At 43.7% G+C, this 19,790-nt stretch overlaps 1 protein-coding gene across 4 annotated transcripts; it reads right to left on the bottom strand.

Moving 5' to 3' along the window:
* Positions 1-1,123: 1,123 nt before the first annotated feature.
* Ehf (ETS homologous factor) lies at positions 1,124-18,995 on the bottom strand. Of its 4 annotated transcripts, none has more exons than XM_035446949.1 (8): positions 18,896-18,995; positions 13,227-13,472; positions 10,616-10,678; positions 8,211-8,279; positions 8,024-8,092; positions 2,133-2,195; positions 1,323-1,518; positions 1,124-1,223 (listed from the first exon to the last, which is right to left on the bottom strand). In XM_035446949.1, the coding sequence occupies exons 1-8, from the start codon at positions 18,990-18,992 to the stop codon at positions 1,124-1,126; spliced, it is 903 nt and encodes a 300-aa protein (XP_035302840.1). In that variant the 5' UTR covers positions 18,993-18,995. The 4 variants fall into 4 exon arrangements, with proteins under 4 accessions (XP_035302840.1, XP_035302838.1, XP_035302841.1 ...); XM_035446947.1 differs by having other exon boundaries at positions 2,133-2,192; positions 18,896-18,992; XM_035446950.1 differs by lacking the exon at positions 8,024-8,092.
* Between the last annotated feature and the right edge of the window lie 795 nt (positions 18,996-19,790).

Below are 19,790 nucleotides of genomic sequence, written 5' to 3'. Positions count from 1 at the left end.
TGGCATTTCTCTGACTTTGGCTCTTGTGGCGTTCTGAAAAGAATTTCCTCCATCTATCGAATCCCATTATCCCTAATACTTAAAAAATATACTGACTTCAAGGTCAATATATTTTCTTTAGGAACTAGAAGATTCTACAAGTCTCTTTGTTCTGATACTGAATGACTGCCTTTATATTGACTGGTTCAATTGGTGTTCTCACTCAAGGGTATTTTTGTCCTCCTAGAGACATTTGACAGTTTCTAGGAACACTTCAGATCGACACAGGTAAAATAAAAATGCTAATGGATGTTACAGATACTGCTACACATTTTACAATGCATAGTGCAACCCTCACCACAAAGAATGAACCAACCCCAAATGTCAACTGTACCCAGGGAGAAACCTTAAACGACACAAGAGCAAACTCATCAGTACAACTGCCTACTTTTCCCACTTAGTTTTGAATAGCTGGGCTGAATTCCACATAGCTAGAAACATGTGGCAAATGACTTTTTTAACCATCCATGGCTAAAGGGGATACAGGAAAATCATCCACGAATGAGAGTAAAGCCTTCCCCCACCATGATCCGCATTTACTTAGCCATTCCCAGTCATATAATCTGCAGTGATTATAGGCCACTCTGGATTATGGAAGGTCCCAGTCTACTTACTCACTGTCTCCTAAGTCTCTACTCACTGTCTCTGGAGGAGGATGCTTATGTGCAGAGAACACACCACCTTTTTTTTTTTTCTAAATCATTTTGTATATGAAAACATTTAATGCCCTCTTATTTCTTTTCCCTTCCTCTTATCAAGAAGCACAAGGCTACAGGCCCTGTTGTTCTCAGGGTAAAAAAGAACACCACAACAGAGGCAACAGCAAATCACAACCACATACAGCTTCATAGTTCACAGAAAACTGTGTACATTTGTTCCCCACATAGGACATACTTCAAAGTAACAAAATAATTTTTTTATCAACTGTAGTGTCCGTTCTTCCCATCAGAAGTAGATTTTTTTGTCCCTTCATGGTACATAAATATCACTGAAAAGCTGTCTTTGAAATATTTACGTCCAGTTCTTCATTGATCATAATCCATATGTTGTGTGTTTTTGGTTTGTGTCCCAAGGGTTGGCAGCCTCAGTTCTCATTTTCTCTCCATCCACGAGCATTCTTCCCAAATTTATAGACCAGCCGTCGCCCATCCACACGTTCCAGGATTTCTCGTTTGTAGTAGTATCTATAAGAAGGAGAAGGGTAAGGTAGCCATTCAGTCTGAGCACTGCAGGGAGTGCCTGCCCTTGGAACTTTGCCATTGGAAGAACGTGAAGTTGCTCACCTCATGGCCCGGCTGAGCTTCTCATATGTCATACTACTATTGTTCTTCTTTTTCCCCCACAGCTGAGCCACGGCCTCTGACTTCAGGAACCTGAAGATGCCTTCTGAACGGTCTTCCCATTTGATCAGCCCTGGGTTTTTGTCTGGGCTCAGAAGAATGTCTCGAATGAACTCCCATAAGTGAGTCCCTCTTGGGTCTGATGAAAAGCAAGACACAATGACTTATTAATGGCCCAAATCAGAGGACAGGAGAGAGAGAAAATGTGGAGTTACATATTTTTCCTTGAGATGAAGAATCACCAAATCTTCATTTTAGATTTAACAACTAGTATAATCAAGGCATGGGGAACCAATGTGGCACAATCAACTCTCCAGGACTAAAGAATTGGTGTTAACCATGTAATCCAGTCTGAGCTTCTTCTAAATGTTGTTCACAAATGGACTGGGGTTATTTCAGACAGCAATTCTCAGTCATTTGTCTAATACCTCACTTGGTTTAGTTATTCCAACCAGCAGTCATCTCTTAGGACAAGACGTCCCCCAAAGAAAGAGTGATGCATCTCGATGCCTCCTTTGTACCTCAATCCTTTCCCCACCCTGTTTTCTCCCAGACAAAGGGAAATCTTTAACCTTCTGCCCACAATTTCTTTCCCACTGAAGTGTCCTAGTTTTAGAGAAATTATGGTGAGGAAGAAATCCCCAGGAGGCTCCCCTTTCAGAAGCAGTCATGTTGGGAGTCACTTTGATGGAAAACAAGCCCCCTTTAGTGGTGAAGGAATGAAGATAGAAGCAATACTTCCAGGCAACTTACTGTGCTTTTTGGTGTGGGACTTTACAGGGTGGTCTTGTTCCTTTTTCATATCAGGTGACTCTGCTAAGGAGAAAAGTGAGAGCATCTCAGTTTACACACGTCACATAAGTATTGTTCTCACAACACAGTCACTATTTACTTAATACCCACTCCATGTTGGCACTGTCCAGCTGTGTAGCAATGCCCAAACAGAGGATACATGCTATGGAGAAAAATGCTGCAGGGTAGAAAAGGGGGTCGAAGTGTAAAGTGGGACTTGTTTGCAACTTAATCCAACAAAGTCAAAGAAGACTTCTGTGATAAAGGAGCCATTGAGATGTGGGGAAAGTGGCCACTCAGAGAACCTGGGGACAAACTTTCCATAAATGAAGACAATAAATAAGTGCAAAGGGACTCAGGTCACTATGCATTAAGTGTTTACACAGCACAGAAAGAAGCCAGTGTGGATGTGAACAAGGGGCAGAGATAGGAACTGAAGTTCTGATCATTAATACCTTACAGAAAGTTTTGAAAGGACTTTGTTCTGCTTCATCCTGAGAGAGATGGTAAGCCATGGAAAGATTTAGGCCATCCAAAGGATGTTTTTATAACATAATACAAAAATGTAAACACTCATAACAAAGAAGGATAACGTTTAAGCCAGAGGAGTGCCATTTTTTGGCATGCAAAGTTACATTTTAATCACCTTGACAAAGGGGCCATTGAGTGGCCTGAGCTCAGCACAGAGGGCCACAGTGGACTATGGAAACACAGATTAGTTTAACAAATGACTCTTTATGGTAACCCTTTCACTATCCCCGTAGACAAGAAGACAGAGGCAGATCTATGATGTGAAAATTCTCCTAAGGAAAAAAAAATGAAAACACTGATTTCTCAGGTATATATGACAGGTAGAAAAGTTTAATCCCAGCAAAACAAAAAGCTGAATGATGAAGGCTAGATATCAAGAGGGGATGAGAGGAACAGCAAGAGGCTGGATGATACACCACAAAAGCAGTTACCCTGAAGGAATAAAGTCAATTGTCTATCAGGAAGTAGGATAAAAATACAATGCCTGGTAATTTATTACATAGATTACAAAGAACTAGAAGCAAGAAGTCCTAAGGATACCAGCACTGAGGCAATGAACATTTAAGAAGTGGGGATGTTAACTAGATACCAAGACTGATTTGAATATCACATATTATATACAAGTACAAAACTTACTGCATGGCTTATAAATATATTGTTACTATGGATTTAAAAAGAAGAAGGAGGAGGAAAAGGAGGAGGAGGAGAAGGAGGAAGAGGAGAAGGGATTGGAGAGATAGCTCAGCAGTTAAAAGCACATGTTGCTCTTGCAGAGGATTTGAATTTGATTCCCAGAACCCATATGGTGGTTCACAACTATCTGTAACTCTAGTTCCAGGGGATCCGATGCCCTCCTCTGATTGCCATAGTCCCCAGGTACACCCATGGTATACAAATATATGTACTGGCAAAACACCCATGTGCATAAAATACATCTTTCACAAAATTTTAAATAAAAGGAAAACTAACAGCTTAGTGGCCCTCCCCCAGGTGTATGGTGTGTGTGTGTGTGTGTGTGTGTGTGTGTGTGTGTGTGTGTGTGTGTGTGTGTGTCTGTGTCCGTGTCTATGTGTCTATGTGTCTATGTGTCTATGTGTCTATGTGTTTGTATATATCTGTATATCCAAGGGTACTTCAGGTGTTGTGTGGACCATTGGTAGTATCACCCCAAGCTCCATAATCAATAGCTAGCCAATTTTGATACAAAATAGTCCGTAAATACAAGTCAGTCATTTAAAGAAATAAAGCAAAACATGTCTCTCTTGTGACATTATAGCAGAACTTCCTAACATATGGATCCCTGTCAAGAGCATTCTAGACTCATCAACACAGATAGGGAGGTAGGCATGCATCTGACAGAGGGGAGTGCTATCCAAAAAAGAGTTTATGTGCTGCAAAAGTTAAAGTGATGCATTTAAAGTGACTGGGGCTGTGGCTCAAGGTTAGAGCACTTGTACAAGAAAAGCCCCAGGCTATCCCAGCACACCAAAAGTAAAGTGATAGATAAAATAGCTAAGAAAAATAACTCCTACTTACTGAGTTCTTGCCATGTACCATGCACAATACTAAACATTTTCCATGACTTATCTTATGTCATTCATACAATAATGATATGAGGTAGGCAGTATTATATAAACTCAATCTTAGAGAGCTTTCATACAAAAGTTCTCTAAGGTTGAGTTTACTTCAATGGAGGATCCAAAAACAGCCTGAAAGTAGAGCCATGCTGTAAATACCAATAACTGGATCCCAGAAGCTTTTGCTCATAACACTTTACTTAAGGAAGGCTCTTTGATCACACAACACACTTCTCAATCATCTTTCCAAGAGTCAATCCATGTCCACAGTGTCTTCACACACAAAACAAGAAATTCTCATGTACTGGTTCTATACTTCCCAATGTATGAGTCTATTCACCTACCCACCCATCCATCCATCCCTGAGCTTTCACACTTTCACATTCCCAGTAGTTTCTCAAAAGTCATGGTGGCATGAGAAGACAGATTAAATAAAAGAGAAACTCCTTATTCTGAGTAAGAATTTCTCTCCTGTATTGATGCCAGCAAGACCTGGCCTTATGTGGCTTTCTCTGAAATCCAAAAGGACCAATACACAGAACTGGAAAGGACACTTCTCTTGGCCCCCTGCAGTTCGAAGGCCAAGGTTGCAACATCCCACCAGGACATGATGACATTGAGACAGGTCTGGCACCCACTCCGGTTTCCCAATGGTACATCACCCTGACAGGGCCACGTTGTTCTGGAGACAAAGAATAGCTTTTACCCAGCAGGCCACAAGCAAAGCTCATTTTCCAATGAGATCCAGGAGGGAACAGGGCCATGATTTCAGGGCCAGGGATGGTTTCGGAAAAACACAAGAGTGTCTTGGCACACTGGCCTCAATCAGTGAATGGGGCTCCAACCTGACACAGAATCCATCCACTTTGGGATTATGGTATCTTTGAGAATTGGATGAACACCTAAATGTTCTCCCAAAAAAAAAAAATGCAACTATGTTAGGCTAATGAAATTTGGCCAGCAATTTCAGGGATCACTGACCCACTTAAGATTCTCGTTTTTCCGTCAAGGTATGTATGTGCATGTCTTCTCTCTCTCTCTCTCTCTCTCTCTCTCTCTCTCTCTCTCTCTCTCTCTCTACACACACACACACACACACACACACACACACACAGAGAGAGAGAGAGAGAGAGAGAGAGAGAGAGAGAGAGAGAGAGTGTGTCTAGATGTTCCCATTCTCACATGGGAGAATAAGTAATCCAGGACAAAAGATGAATGTTTCTTCCAGACATTCTTTTCCTGCCAATATATAGAGGAAGCCACAAAAAACCTTCCAGCCTTAGTTCTAAATCCTTTTGATCTATGAGCTCCTTTAATACAACTGCCTTGCTCTCGCTCCCGCCCCCTTGTACTCCCCACTGCCACAAAACAAAAGCCAGACCTTTGAAGTGAGCCATGTGGTCAAGTGATTCATTTTTATAAAATAATGGCTAGAAATGCAGAGGTTGTCCTTCCTGACTTTCTCTTGTTTCTCTCTCAGACACTTGGGGTCAAGGTGTCCTGTGGGGTCCAGGCAGAAGCAGTAACAAGTCCTGGGTTTTCAGTATAAGTGGGAGCCTATGCTTTTAGCCTAGCTGCTTCGCAAGAAAGCAGAGATTAGATGTATTTGCATATGAGTCAGCTGTGAGACATTTCTTTACGGGATATACAAATTTTAGTGTCCTAATAGACAGTGCCACCCTAGCTTGAGGCTTAACAAGTCAGTAGATAAACACATCAAGCCTGAGTTGGCATGACTGGCTTTGGGACTATCGAGCAGATCAGAACACTGGTGGCAGCCATTTTATGGAATGGGCAGATGAAGAAAAAAAAAACCTCAAAACAAAGCTGGCTTCCCCACCTGCACTATCGAGGAGACCATCAGTTGACACAGAGCCTCGCCTAAGCTCAGCTTGAACTTGCATGAAAACATAGAAAGATGCTTAACTGCACCCTATTTTATAGGAACTTGAAGTAGCAGGACTAGGACAGATGGCAAAGGTCTTTGGGGGCATTCTGACCCCATCCAGGAGAGACTAAGCTATTCTGGAAGGAACTGACTCATGTATGGCTGCAATTAAATCCTACTAGACCTAAAAGCCAAAGAATGCATCAACTGCAGACACCAAGTTGATTTAAAAATAAAAATAAAAAAGATAGAAGGCTTGAATTATTCATCTCATTTTCAAACCTGTTACAACAGGCAGGATGGTAATGGAGACTGGGGATTGGGGTGGAGGTGAGGGGGCCAGATTCATAAAGCTCATTTTAAAGGCCATCTAACAACACAGTAGGTGGATACAGGAGACAGAAGGTCACTGCTGTTGCAGCCTGCAGGTGAAGCCGTGAGCCCCTGCTGTACTGAGATTGTAGAAGAAGCAAGGCACAGGAAGGGGAGGGCAGACCTGGATGTAAGGTAATAGGGCTGTGACTTCCTGGGAGTTTTCTGGTAGGAGTTAGTTTGACTTTATCCTTAGCTGAAATCTGTTGCCACATTGAAGACCCAACAGGAAAGACACAGAAGGTGACACAACAGGAAGCTGGAGTGGAAACTAGTGGGTGACTTGGGTGCTTTCTTCAGCCCTGAAGCTGGTAATGTTTTCCAGGTGGCAGCAACTGCCCCAGGAAATTATCCAGATGAACTGCTCCTCCATAGTGGCAGGTACACTACTACTTTTCTGACACTGATTTTCTGACACTTGCTCCCTGATTTAAAAATTCACTCCAAGGGTGCACACTGAAGGCTTGGGAGTTGGGGCCTGTCTTCAGATCTCAACCACAATTCCAAAAGTGCTTAAACTAGCTCCCAGCCCTCTCGGGCAAGGGGCTTGACCCCCCCCCAAAAAAAAAACCTCAAACTGAAAGCTCTCATTAGTTCAGTTCATACAACCACACCATTCAACCAAAGCAAAAGAAGAGGGGGCATTATTGTTTAAGCCCATGCTTTCTTTCACACATATCCTGTTAATTTCCAGTTCTGTCACTGGCCCAAAGTCAATTCCTGGAGAAGAATACTTCTCTTAAAAATGATGTCTCAGCTTCACAGACCCAAAGAGGTCCAGATAGAACCAGGTCAAGGAACCACACAAAATCTTTTGTTTAGCTAACTCTTATAGTACACATATAAATGTACTGAAAGACCCTTCCCAGACCTAATCCCCAGTGTGCCAACATTGCTATAACCTTTGACAAAACATTGAGGATGTCCCCTAGTTGTATCCAATCATGACCAATGTACCTGGTGAGAACATAACTGACACAGTGCAGATGCTTTGATTACAAAGGGCTGCTGTCCTGTCTTCCAAATGACAGTATCTGCAGACCATGCCCACAGGTCCACAGGTGTTTTGAGTTCATTGTTCTCTAAAGCCAAATGTAGTTTGAAATGTATGTTTGGGATGCAACTGAAAATTAAATCGAGCCTTCTCTCCAATAAATATAAATAATTTTACCAAGTTTATCTCCAAAGCAAATTTGTGTTAAAAAAATAGTTAAACATAAGGTACTTTCGTTGTCTCAAGAGAGTGACTAGTTACACAGAGTGACATAGGAGGATTCTTCTGGAGGGATGTGAGCTGGTAATCTTTGGTGTATACAAACTGGCTGGGAAGCACAACTACTCATTCAGATGACAACTCAATCCATTCTCTAGCTTTTTAATGAGAAAGACTCCAGCAAAGTAGAAACGTAGGGTGGTGGTAAGTTTTAATGATAATTAGTAAGCACAGGCAGGAGGCAAACCCAGTCCATGAGTGGACAACTTACCAACTGAAAGGTGACTGGAGGTTGTCATGGAGATTTGAGCCCGGCAGAAAGTTTTACTATCCATCAAATCTATAGGAAACAAACAAACAGAAACAGTGGGTGGGGACATTGAGAGACCCTCCTGATGACACAACACTATAAAAGAACAAGCATGCAAAAGGGTCTTCAGAGTCAGGGAGTTAGTTACCTACTGTGCTACCATAGCTGGGGTCATAGAGATAGTTTTCTTCTTTCCATGTGTTCATAATGGAAGGATCTGCAAGGAATGGAAAATGGCAAGGTCAACAATTGTTATTGCCAGGTTGAAGAATTCCCATTTAAGTCTCACTCATCCAAGAAGCTCATGGGGTTGGGGGTGGGGGGAGCAGAGCCAAGAGGAGTAAGACTCTAGACTCTACTTCAGCTATGTGCTACTTTATAACAATGTCAGCCCATTTTTCTCCCAGCATCATGAGAATAGCTTTGTTATAGTTCTAACCTTGTAATAAAAACTCATTACATTTTCAGGCTATAGAATCCTATCCTACACCAATATTCCATTCTGCTAGAAATTGTCCCAGCCTTGCTTGACCTCACTTGACCTCACTTGACCTCAATCCTATCATACAATCATCAGAATAAATATACTCTGGGGTGGAGGAAAGCTTTGTTGGGGATGAATAAAGGTGTAATATGGAATTTATAAGCATGTTTTCTTTCTGGTGGTGGTAGATGTTTCATGGTGTTTCTTTTAGAAAAAAAAACTGGCCAGTTTTCTCACAATTCAGTCATTGCTGAAGTTCAGAGAGTGGCTACCCTTAAGATGAGTGATATCCACTGCTGTCTAGGTTTTCTCCAAGCAGCTTAAGGCCTTATGAAAGTCTCAAAACACAGGAGAAGGGGGGAAATGTTACCAAATCACACGAACAGCTCTTTAGGGGTGGGCATTTGCATCTCTGGGAAAAGCAGAAATGAGCCCCTTACTCCCAGCTTCTTCTCCTGAATGCCATATCTCAGGAGTTAGCTGGAGTGAGACACACTCTTCAGATTGAAGATTAGAAGGAAACTCCCTCCACCTGCCCCAAGTGAGCCCAACTCCTACACAAACACCAGATCCAGGACAGCTTCCAATACAAGCACTCTCTTTACAGGCTGGCCAGAGCTTGATGCTCTCACCTTGTCCCTGGCATCAAGCTCTTGGCCCCCAACCTGGGCTGCTTTGGCTTCCCAATATCCAGATTCCACATGTGAGGGCCAGGATGACAAGCCACTGGCTGAGCTCTGTTTTGTTTTTATAGAATAAATGGTATAAAGCCTGACTCATAGCTAAGTCCTTCTGTTTACGACATGGGGATTTAGCTGGTATTTGAACTCACAGCTACGTGTTTGGACACCCTAAGCCCAATCTTTTGGGGTTACACCTTCTGTCCTTGTTGGGTCACCTTGTGTATCTGCTGTTGTCTCTAAAAACAAACTCCAAAGAGGTTTGGGAGCGTTGGCCCCTCTGTGAGCCTCCTCTCCCCTCTTCCCAGGGTGGACCTTCTCCACCCTTGAGCTCAGCTTTTCTGAACCAGCAACACAAGAATGTCTGGATGGTCAAGAAGGATTATCACCTGTTTGGGGGCCTGTGTAATATCACCCTGATCCCTGCAGTAGGGCTATATGTAAGGCCAAGGTCATTCTCTAAGCCAAATCCTAGTCTGTCTGCAGAGTTTGGGCAGGCCTACAAACCACAGACCATCCAAGTTAAAGGACAGGCCTAGGAAGGCCTAATTAACATGTTTGGCAGCTATTTCTTTTTTTTTTCTTTAATAATTGTAGACCAGAGCCCTTATAAAAGATTAAATAACTGCATGGGCTAATTTTGGTGTCAAGTGACTCAAAAACCAGCCCCAGGTCAAATCCTGTCCTTGGTGACTAGCATGCAAGCCTCAGGGAGACCTGAGGCAAAATTTTTCAACCCACGTGGCCTATAATCTACCTGATGTGAACATAGGGAATGACTCAGGAGCAGTGGCACCCGCATAGTCTTTTTGTGCCCATGAAGTTTGGGGGACAGAGGAAGAACAAAAATGAATGTAGAAATTATGAAACTACAGACTTTTCTCAGAGCCCAGGTTAGGATCTTTCAAGTAGAAATATGCTCATGAGGCTTGGGCTCTACAGCCACCTTTGAATCCCTATGGAAGCTCACTAGGGCCCAGAGACTATGACACCTGCAACATCAAGACAGCGGCTCCCTCCTTGTGAAGCTCACTTCCATGGAGGGGGAGAATAAAGACTTCCTTCCCCTTGCTTTTCTGAAGCCAGCTTCACTCTTGCTGGGAAGGAAAGCCACCTCAGAGTCTGTTTTAACCCAGCCATTGGCCTTGGATATGGACAGTGCTATGACTGGCGGAAGGGTGTCTCGCCACCCATCTACACATTAGACAAAATTGGTCATTTGTCCCACGGCAAGGAAGAAGCTTATGGTGGGGTGGCGTCTGGGAGGTAGGGAAGCCATCTCCATGAATTCCCTGCCAATTCTTCTCCCATAGTCTCCTATTCTCCATCCTGATTTTTCCCCAGGGCTTTGCCTGGCCAAGTTGGCTCCCTCTGCCTCTCACCACTCACCAGTTTGTTCAGTCTTGACAATGACATTGTGTGTGGACTGGAAAAGGTCACTGCTGCACTGGCCTGTGAAGGACAGATGGAAAAGTCAGAGAGCCCAGACAGAGTCACAACTTGACACTTCAGTAAGAACATAAGAGTCTCTGAAGAATGTCTGCCATCTTGCTGTCTTTCCTGGTTTGCCAGTGGGAGTCTCCCCAGGCAGCCTCAGCACCACCAAGTCTGGGACCATCTCTGGCTCCAGAGAACTGGTAGTCCAAGACACCTGCACGAGTGGGAGTAATTGGTGTTAGAGGTGAAGAATGTCATAAACCAGAAGGCCACCTTCTCCAATATTAGGAGCTGCAAAACATTTACTATTCTAGTCTCAGTCTCCTCCTCTGTAAATTCAGGGATTAACCTGGATAGAGTTACTTGCATGACCTCTGTGGTACTCTCTCACACTAAGATATCATATGAAATGAAAGTGAAGATACGCAGAAGTACATTTTAACTTTACTAGCACTTAAGACTTTGGTCTTAAACTCAATCAACCCCACCTTTATTAGATTCATCTATGAGTCACATCTATGGATAAAATACCATGGGCTTTCTTTCCTTTCCCTATGCCTTCAGCACTCACACATGTAGTGCATGCCATATACCCTTCTCTTGACTATGATGTACAAAAGCACACGTGTGAATGAGTATACAATGATTTTCTTCCCTGCAGAGATTACCAGTAGTTCATATTTCTGACCTTCAGTTTTCCCATCTTTAAGATGGGTACAGTATTTACCGTAAGTTCATTTGATGAATCAATTCACAGTATAAATATATTCACAACAAATGTAAACTAATAGAATACGTATAGAAATTGAAACAACCACCCCACTGTGGAAACTCCTGCCATTTGGCATTTAAAGGCAAGGACAGTAAGACCGAACAATTCATGGAAGGTCAAAGATGGCCTCCACACCTCCCAAGCCTCCCTGCCTCAGGCTTCAGTCAGAGCAAAGCTTTACAGGAGTGGACATGATTGGGGTGGTATTTTTAATTCTTCAACTATAAGTCTGCTCTTTGCAAAGATTCCTGAGGATTATTTAAATAATAGAGCCTTTTTTGTTTGATTCTAGTAGGGGAAAAAATGAGTAACCACCATTATGAGATATGTGGAAAGAAGGGAATGTCAGGGTGCCAGATGAGAGCATCCAAAATGACACCATGGCTGCTAGCATCACTGCCACACTCCTGCTGATGGCAGCGGTCCATAGGGTTCTAGAGCTCACATTTACTTGTCAAACACGGGTTCTACTATGATATAAATGCACTCCTCCCCCTCTCTCTGTCTCTGTCTTTCTCTGTCTCTCTCTGTCTCTTTCTGTCTCTCTCTGTCTCTCTGTGTGGGGGGGGGGTAAACTGTCACCATGAACAGTTTTCAAGGTGCCCTCATGTGTGTGACATGAGAGACCTGAGGAGAGAATCTTGAGGTTTTAGGAACTATTGTAGATATAGCCCATATGTTTTCAGGCCAATCATTCTGTTTTCAGAAGTGTTTTAATTATAGGTATATTTTGAAATTTTGTTTTTTATTATTTTTAATTGTGTGTGCCCTCGTGTGTGTGCCTCTGTGTGTAGGTATGTGCACATGAGCACAAGTGCAACATGGATCATCATAGGTGTTGGATCACATGAAACAAGGATCGTAGGAGATTGTAAGGCCCTTTTGTGGGTGCTGGGAACCAACACAAGCTCTCTGCAAAAGTAGTGCATACTCTTTGCTGCTGAACCACCTCTCCAGCCCTGCCTATACACTTTTAAGAAAAGCAAGAGGGGTGGGGTTAGCCTTCTCCCCTCCCAGATACATGGAGCTAGTAGTTTCTCTTGCCTTCTTAAATACACTGGACTCCCACTTTAAGTACTTGGGTCTGGGTTGGGTGTACTGGTACATTCCTGTAATCCTAGAACATGGATGGCTAAGTAAAGAGGATTTTGAGTTCAGGGTCAACATGAGTGACATAGAGAGTTCTGGGCCAGCTATTTAACCACATAGTCCAGCCCAATCTCAAGATAGCCAGACCAAAATTTTAAAAACTAAAAAATCCTAGGTCAACAAAGTTTTTTTCCTTTCTTAAAATTATTGATAATCTTTAACAAGCAAATGAATGTCTGAGAAATAAGTTATTAGACAGTGTTAGAAAATCTAAAGGAGAGCTGGAGAGATGGCTCAGCAGCTAAGGCACTTACTGCACTTGCAGAGGACCCAGGTTCAGTTCCCAGGATCCACATGGAAACTCTAGTTCCAGAGGATTGGCACCCTCTTTTGACCTCTCCATGGACACCAGGCACACATGTGGTACAAATACATACACACACAGGCAATACACTAAAATAAAATGCATATGATTTTTTAATGTGAAAGAAAAGCCTGTCTTACTAAGACAAGTATTCTGTGTCTCTCTGGAAATGAAGGCAGCCACAAGAAGAGTTTTATCAATGCTTCTAAGAGATGAGACACATCATACCCTAGGCTTTGCACCTATCCTCTCCTTTCTCTGCTACTCCCTGTCCTGGGAAATGCTAAGTCGGAGCCCAGCCAGCTGTGGAGTCCTTGGCGTTTCCCACCACCACTCACCATTCCACTTGAGATGCTGCAAGTTGCTGTAGAGCAGCTGCCCAGCAGAGCCAGCAGCCCTCGTGAACTCCTGTAGACTCATGCTGCACAAGTGCTCTCCGCTGATGTCAAACTCCTGGAAAGGGATGCAGCTGGCATCCAGCTGGTTGGTGTCCAGGAGGTGCTGCAGCCATTCCCACACCTGGTATTTGGTCCAGTACTGAGGATGGATTTCATGCCACTGACCTCCAAAAAAGCCACTGGAAACTGCAAAAATAGGATAGAGCCTTGTGAGTGACCCCTGCTTGTTCCTGGGTAGTCTCAGACACAAGAGGTATGGTTGTAGATAATATAATGGGGACCATAACCACAGCCGCCATCATCATGGGGGCTGACTACTGAATGTGCTCTGGACAGCAGGCTCCTATCATGTGGGGTGGGGGTTACTCAGTAGTGGCAGTACATCTTCATATTTTTCCTGATGTCACATCCATCTCTGAGAATGAGATAATACATGATACTTGAAGTACTCGGAGCTCATTCCCCACCCCACCCACAAAGAAGTACCAAAGTGAAAGAGTTGACTAAAGTTTCATCTGCTCTCTAGATGATTGCACATATGCAAATACATTCACCTTGCCAGAACACCTCATGAACACCAAAATCTTACCATTCGTTATATGGCATGTCATATTTACATATTTAACCTGCACATTTTCCTTGTATTTTAAATTACCTCTAGATTAACTACAATCCCCACAACAATGTAAATGCTGTATAAATAGTTAATGCTAGATTGTTTGGAAAATGACAAAAAGAGAAAAATTTGTTTTGCTCAGTACAGATGTATGGTGTGTGTGTGTGTGTGTGTGTGTGTGTGTGTGTGTGTGTGTGTGTGTGTGTGTGTGTGTTCACGTATATGCAAGTGCATGCACATGTGTGTTTAGTAGGTGCATGAAGGCCAGAAGTTAATGTCTGGGGTTTAATATTGCTCTCCATCCCATTTTTTTTTTAAAACAAGGTCTCTTCCCTGAACCAGGAGCACACTGATTTGGCTAGACTGCCTGGCCAGAGAGATCCAGAGATCCACCTCTCTTTATCTTTCCAGTGCTGGAGTTAGTACTAGAAACCACACCTGCTTGGCCCTGGAGTAGGTACTGGGGGTCTCAAGTTACAGATGCAATCTACCACACCTGCCTGGCTCTCGAGTAGGTACTGGGGGTCTGAACTTCAATACTTATGTTTGCCAAGCAAGCGCTTTAGCCATGGGCCCATCTCTCTGGCACCAAGAGGCATTTTTTTTTTAGATTAGGAGTTGGTTGAGTCTTTGGTGTGACTCAAACCACACCAAAGCCACCCCTGGGATGCAGAGGGCTCACCATGGTCCTCTCTCCTACTCCCTTTTTTCCTCTTACGCACACACAGAAAGACAGAGACAAAGATGCAGAGAAAAAATGACTCGTCAAACACAGGTCATTTTCGACCAAAAATGGAGCTTTAAATTAAGCTTCCCTTTCTCTGATGACTTTGCTCTTCCCTGAAGTGACACATTCCTTGCCCCTGACTTGTGGTTATAGCTGCTCCAACCCCCCCCCCCCCCGCCGCTTCTCCACTCAACTCCTACAATCACTGAAGTAAGATAGAAAACTGCCATGCCAGCATGGAACCACTTTGCCAACTGCTTTTGAAGTGACTAGTGTCCTCTGTGTTTTTCTTTGTGATTCCCCAGGTCCCTTTCTGTACCACTGTCCCTTTCTTCTGCTGTTGAGCCTCTAGCTCTCTTTCTTTAGAATTTAGAGCCACAGTTTCCCCAACTTTCTTTAATAACTGAACTTCCAGGAATCATGCTTAGGATTTCTCTCAATGACACCTGTTATGTTCCTGCTTATCTTTATAGGCTTCTAAGTTCTGGCTCATTGTCCTCTGCAAACTGTATGTTCTAGGTCATGGACTCCAGCCTTACCCATCTTCATATATCCATAAAAATCCTTTGGAACCATAGTGGAAGTCATTACCAACTCAGTTTGGTTCACTTTAAGCTGAAGAACAAATAACAAAGGACTATAGTTGTACTGTGAGACAATTTGGTTGAAGACCTGAAATACATTCTAGTGGGTAAGTTGCTGAACATGTTATATGTTAATGGTCTATGTGCATGACTGCCTTGTGCTCACATAAAAGAACCTCACAGAAATGGCCCAAAAGCATGGGAACTTATGGAGAGAGTACCAGCCTTTAGGGCTGAGTTTGAAGGTTGAAGGACCTTAAGGTCTTCTGAAAACAGAGATAAAGGAGAAGAGCCCTCTTCCAAGAAAGGTAAATAGCAAAGCCAAGAGGCAGATGCCTTGTACCCAGCAAGCCCAAGCTGGGCAAATGTAACTGAACTTGACATAAACTCAAGATCTAGACCATTGTTGCATGGCTTTTCCTGGGGAGATATAAACAAATGTCTGCTTACCCAAGATAGGACACCAACAACAGACCAAAGAATCAATACCAAAGTCTAGCTTGGTAAGCTGTTGAGTTTAATTTAAGGTTACTTATAGGAGCATGGGTGAGGGTCTCCTTATAGGAGTATAGGTGGCACTAAACAATGTACCACCAAAGGAGTCTTCTCCAGCCTACCCATCAATTGTTAACCGCCTCTGTACCTTCAGAGAGGGGTGGAACCTTGCATATGACATTAGTTTTCCCTCCACAAAGTAATGTTAATGGGTTCCATCCTATACAGGTCTCCTATGAGTGGTCACAGATACTCCAATTCCAGAAGCCATGTCTGAGCCATGGTCAGGGGAAAGCTGAGAAAAATTATTATATTATGAGAAAAATATAATTACAAGGAAAATACCCCTAACTGTCCCTTCAAAATCATGCTGGCGAAGTACTTAAAACTTAAGTGTGACTGCAATCACCAGGGACTACTGCCCAAATGCAGAGCCCAGTCCAGGAGGTGTGGGCTAAGGCCTGAATTTCTGCATTCCTAGTAAGCTTTGCCATGCTGCTGCTGCTGCTGCTGCTGCTGCTGCTGCTGCTGCTGCTGCTGGACTGGGAATGGAGATTCGGGACTCCATTCCCATTATGCCTCAGGACTAACCCTCTATCCTACTAGAGGAAAGATAGGAAGGGGTGAGGGTCTTAAGCAATCTTATTTTTCTCCCCCTTCAGAAGCAACAAGAGCAAGAAGGCAAGATCAAATCAGGACATCAAGGTGACTGACATTGACATCTGTTGCTCATAGGATGAGCTTCCTTGCCCCCTCCTTACAGCCGAACAAATGCATCCCTTCAGCCTCTCCTATGGGGTACAGCAACAGGGGAAGTAGAGGGAGGACTGGAAAATGTAGCCCCCCACTTGAGGTCTATAGAAATTCTTCCCCAATACCCCAATGCAAAGCTCATAATGAGCATCTCCATGTCCTTATGACTATTTTTATTATCATTGTATCTCACACATGGCATTATTTAAGGGTGAGAACAAGGTTCCTGTTGGTGGTGACGATGATCTGTATTCCTAAAATAATTTCATTTCCTAGAAGCAGACACCCACAACTAAACACTGAACTGAACTGGAATCTAGTTGCAGAGAAGGAAGAGGGATGAGCAAGGGGGTCTAGACCAGGCTGGTGAAACCCACAGCAACAGCTGACCTGAACAAGGGAGAGCTCTTGGTCCCCAGAGTGATACCTGGGAAACCAGTATGGGACTGATCCAGACCCCCTGAATGTGGGTGTCAGTGAGGAGACTTTGGAAATCTACGGGACCTCTTGTAGTGGATCAGTACTTGTCCCTAGCATAGGAATGGACTTTGGGAGCCCACCCCACATGGAGGGATACTCCCTGAGCCTAGATACAAGGGGGTTGGCCTAGGCCCTATCCCATAGAATAAGACAGACTTTGAAGACCCTCCCATGGAAGGCCTCACCCTCCTTTGGGAGCAGATAGAGTATGGGAAAGGTAGGCTGTTAGTTGGGGGGCAGGGGAGGAGGGGAGGGAAAGGGACCCTGGGATTAACATGTAAGATAATTTTCTTTCTAATTAAAAGAAAAAATAATAATAATTTCATTTCCTATAACAAGTAATTTCATTTCCTATAACAAGTGTGTTTGCTAACAAAAGAACAGCTCTCATGAACTCAATGGCGTGCCCATGTTCCTCTCTCCTGTGCACTCAGTGTGAACCTAATTAATTATGGGTAGCTTCTGATAATCTGTTCAGACCTGGGAGAGCAGAGCCAGAAACGTGCCTGAAGTTGGCTGGGAGAAGATGCCTCCCTCCTTAGGGAATCATCAGAGTCCCTTATGTCAGGGAAACTGAAAAGCCAGTGGGTTCTATTCTCTGCTATGCAGCTGACTCCCCCCTCCCTTTCAGTCTTGACAAAGATCAGAGTCTTCTTGACACCTCCAGAGCTAAAGAAATAAAAGTGACATCTCAATTCTGCTCCCTGCTAAGTCCACTGCTCCCGGTTCTCCAAAGCAAATAGTAGAAATGATGCCTGGGGCATGCTGAGACTTCCTGCTCTCTTTGGAAGATTATTTTTTTGCTAGGTCCATACAGCAAGTTCAAGGTCTGCCACAGAATACGTAACTGTCCAGAAAGGGCACAAGTTTTAGGAGACAAGTGATCTAAGACAGGAAGGCCACCTGTCCAAGCTTACTGCCATGCTTGGCTGGGATTCCAAATTAAAAGAGGAGTGCCACGTGGACCCACCACTCAGTGGAGAATGTCACCCTACCCTCACTCCTGCTTCTCAAACAGGACACATCTGTGTGTCAAGGTAAACAAGAACAGCATTGTGACTGGCGGGGGAGGGAGGGTGCCCTGAGTCCTTGAGCTTCTTAAGCCCAGCAGTGTTGGACACTAGTGTTGGACACCTAGAAGCCTGGCTGTGCTGAATGCCTTCACAGTGAGGCACAGAGCCCCTGACTAAGCTTTCACTGGGGGCCACAGGCTGGATCACCAAACATTACATACGAGTCTTGTCATGAGACCCTCCCACTTGGAGTCCATGTGTTCTGGAGTAAAGCACTGAAAGACAGCACCTGGTTCCCTGACAAATCTCTTCCTGAAACTAGGAGGTGAAAGTAAAAAAGCCAGAAAGTTTAAACTATAATAGTATCTTCTTCTTTAACCTGTGTATGGGGTGGTTAAATACATGTGTATACTCCAGTACACACTCACCTCCATGATCCTCTCTTGATATCCCAGGAAAACAATACTGAAAACTTCACCGACATGCCTCCCTTCCCTTGGGATATCTCATCTACCACCTTTATTGCCAACCCAAATCTTTGCATTTGGGAAGGAGGTGGTGGTGGTCTATCTCAGTGGGCTTTGGCATAGAGCCCTGGGGGCCTACAGAGCAAACAGCATTAAAACTTTCCTCATACAAGAAAGTATGGATCAGTGGTAGAGTCTGTGATTAGCAAAGCATAGAGTTCAATTACCAGGAGGGAGGGTTTGGAGGGAGGAGGAGGAGGAGGAGGAGGAGGAGGAGGAGGAGGAGGAGGAGAAGAGAGAGAGAGAGAGAGAGAGAGAGAGAGAGAGAGAGAGAGAGAGAGAGATTTTTTGCCCCTAGCCTCCATGTTATCACTGAATAAAACATCTATTTTTCAGGCATCAAGTTGGAAAAGAAGTAAGACCAGGAGAGGTTAGGGGCACAGGCAGTGCCACCACCGACTGCAGGGGCCTTACCGTTGCATGTAGGATAGCTTTCCGTCCAGGCTGGCTGCTGGTGGAGGAGGTTGTTGGCTGGGTTGAGATTCATTACACCACTTCCTTCCAGAATCATGATCTGCAAAGTGTCAAATAGTCATTTAATTAGCGCCTCTTAGACAAATGTCACTGGAGAGTACAGATCATGGAGTTCATTTAAGAAAGAAAAACAGACAAAAAGAAAGAAAGGGAGGAAGCAAGGAGCATGTCCTTCTACCCATTGCCACAGCCCTTTCAGTAAAAGCAAAAGTTATGGCAATTAAAATTTTCCAGGTTCAATTTTCATATGCATGAGGCAAGTTTTTATAGCCACCCATTCATAAATGAATAATCTCTGATCAGAAACGAAGCAGGGAAGAAAACACAATACCTGTTCACAGGGCAATTCTGGCCAGCATCCAAGTGCTTCACAAAAGTGAAAATACCAGAGAGATTTTATTTGAAGTGGAATTTCGATCACTGAAATCTCAGACCCAGACCCTATGTGAGACAGCATCCTGAGTCCCCACATAAGCGGCCCCCATGCTTGAGGACACAGGAAGGCTTCCTCAGTGCCAAGTCCTACTGGAGGTGAACTGATCCTCTGAGGACTCCATCATATCTTAGTAGAGCTTTTTAAGCCTTTTGGCTCGGGTTAAGATTCAGAATCCTTTGATTTCTGTGACAGACACTTCATCTTTCTGGTACAGAAAACTAAGATTTGATGTGCTGCTAAAAGTTATTGCTAGCTTTTCTTCTGATAGAGACCTAGAAAATTCAACAGGCTTTGAAGCCACTCTCAAGGTGACTTCCTCAGATTTTCAATTGTGGTAACCAGGAGAACAGTTTCTATCTATAGCTCATCTGTAATGTTGGAACAATGTAAAAATTTTAC

Source organism: Cricetulus griseus, chromosome 6 (assembly GCF_003668045.3).
Source record: "Cricetulus griseus strain 17A/GY chromosome 6, alternate assembly CriGri-PICRH-1.0, whole genome shotgun sequence".
Taxonomy (NCBI): domain Eukaryota; kingdom Metazoa; phylum Chordata; class Mammalia; order Rodentia; family Cricetidae; genus Cricetulus; species Cricetulus griseus.
This window is presented reverse-complemented; position numbering and strand designations above follow the sequence as displayed.

Excerpts from the sequence above, each read along its gene's own strand:
- Ehf (XM_035446949.1), bottom strand. The coding sequence starts at position 18,992 with ATGATTCTGGAAGGAAGTGGTGTAATGAATCTCAACCCAGCCAACAAC. Across the intron at positions 8,093-8,210 it reads CAGCTATGGTAGCACAGTAG|ATTTGATGGATAGTAAAACT; the intron begins GTAACTAACTCC and ends TGTTTCCTATAG. Across the intron at positions 1,519-2,132 it reads GTCCCACACCAAAAAGCACA|ACCCAAGAGGGACTCACTTA; the intron begins GTAAGTTGCCTG and ends GCTTTTCATCAG.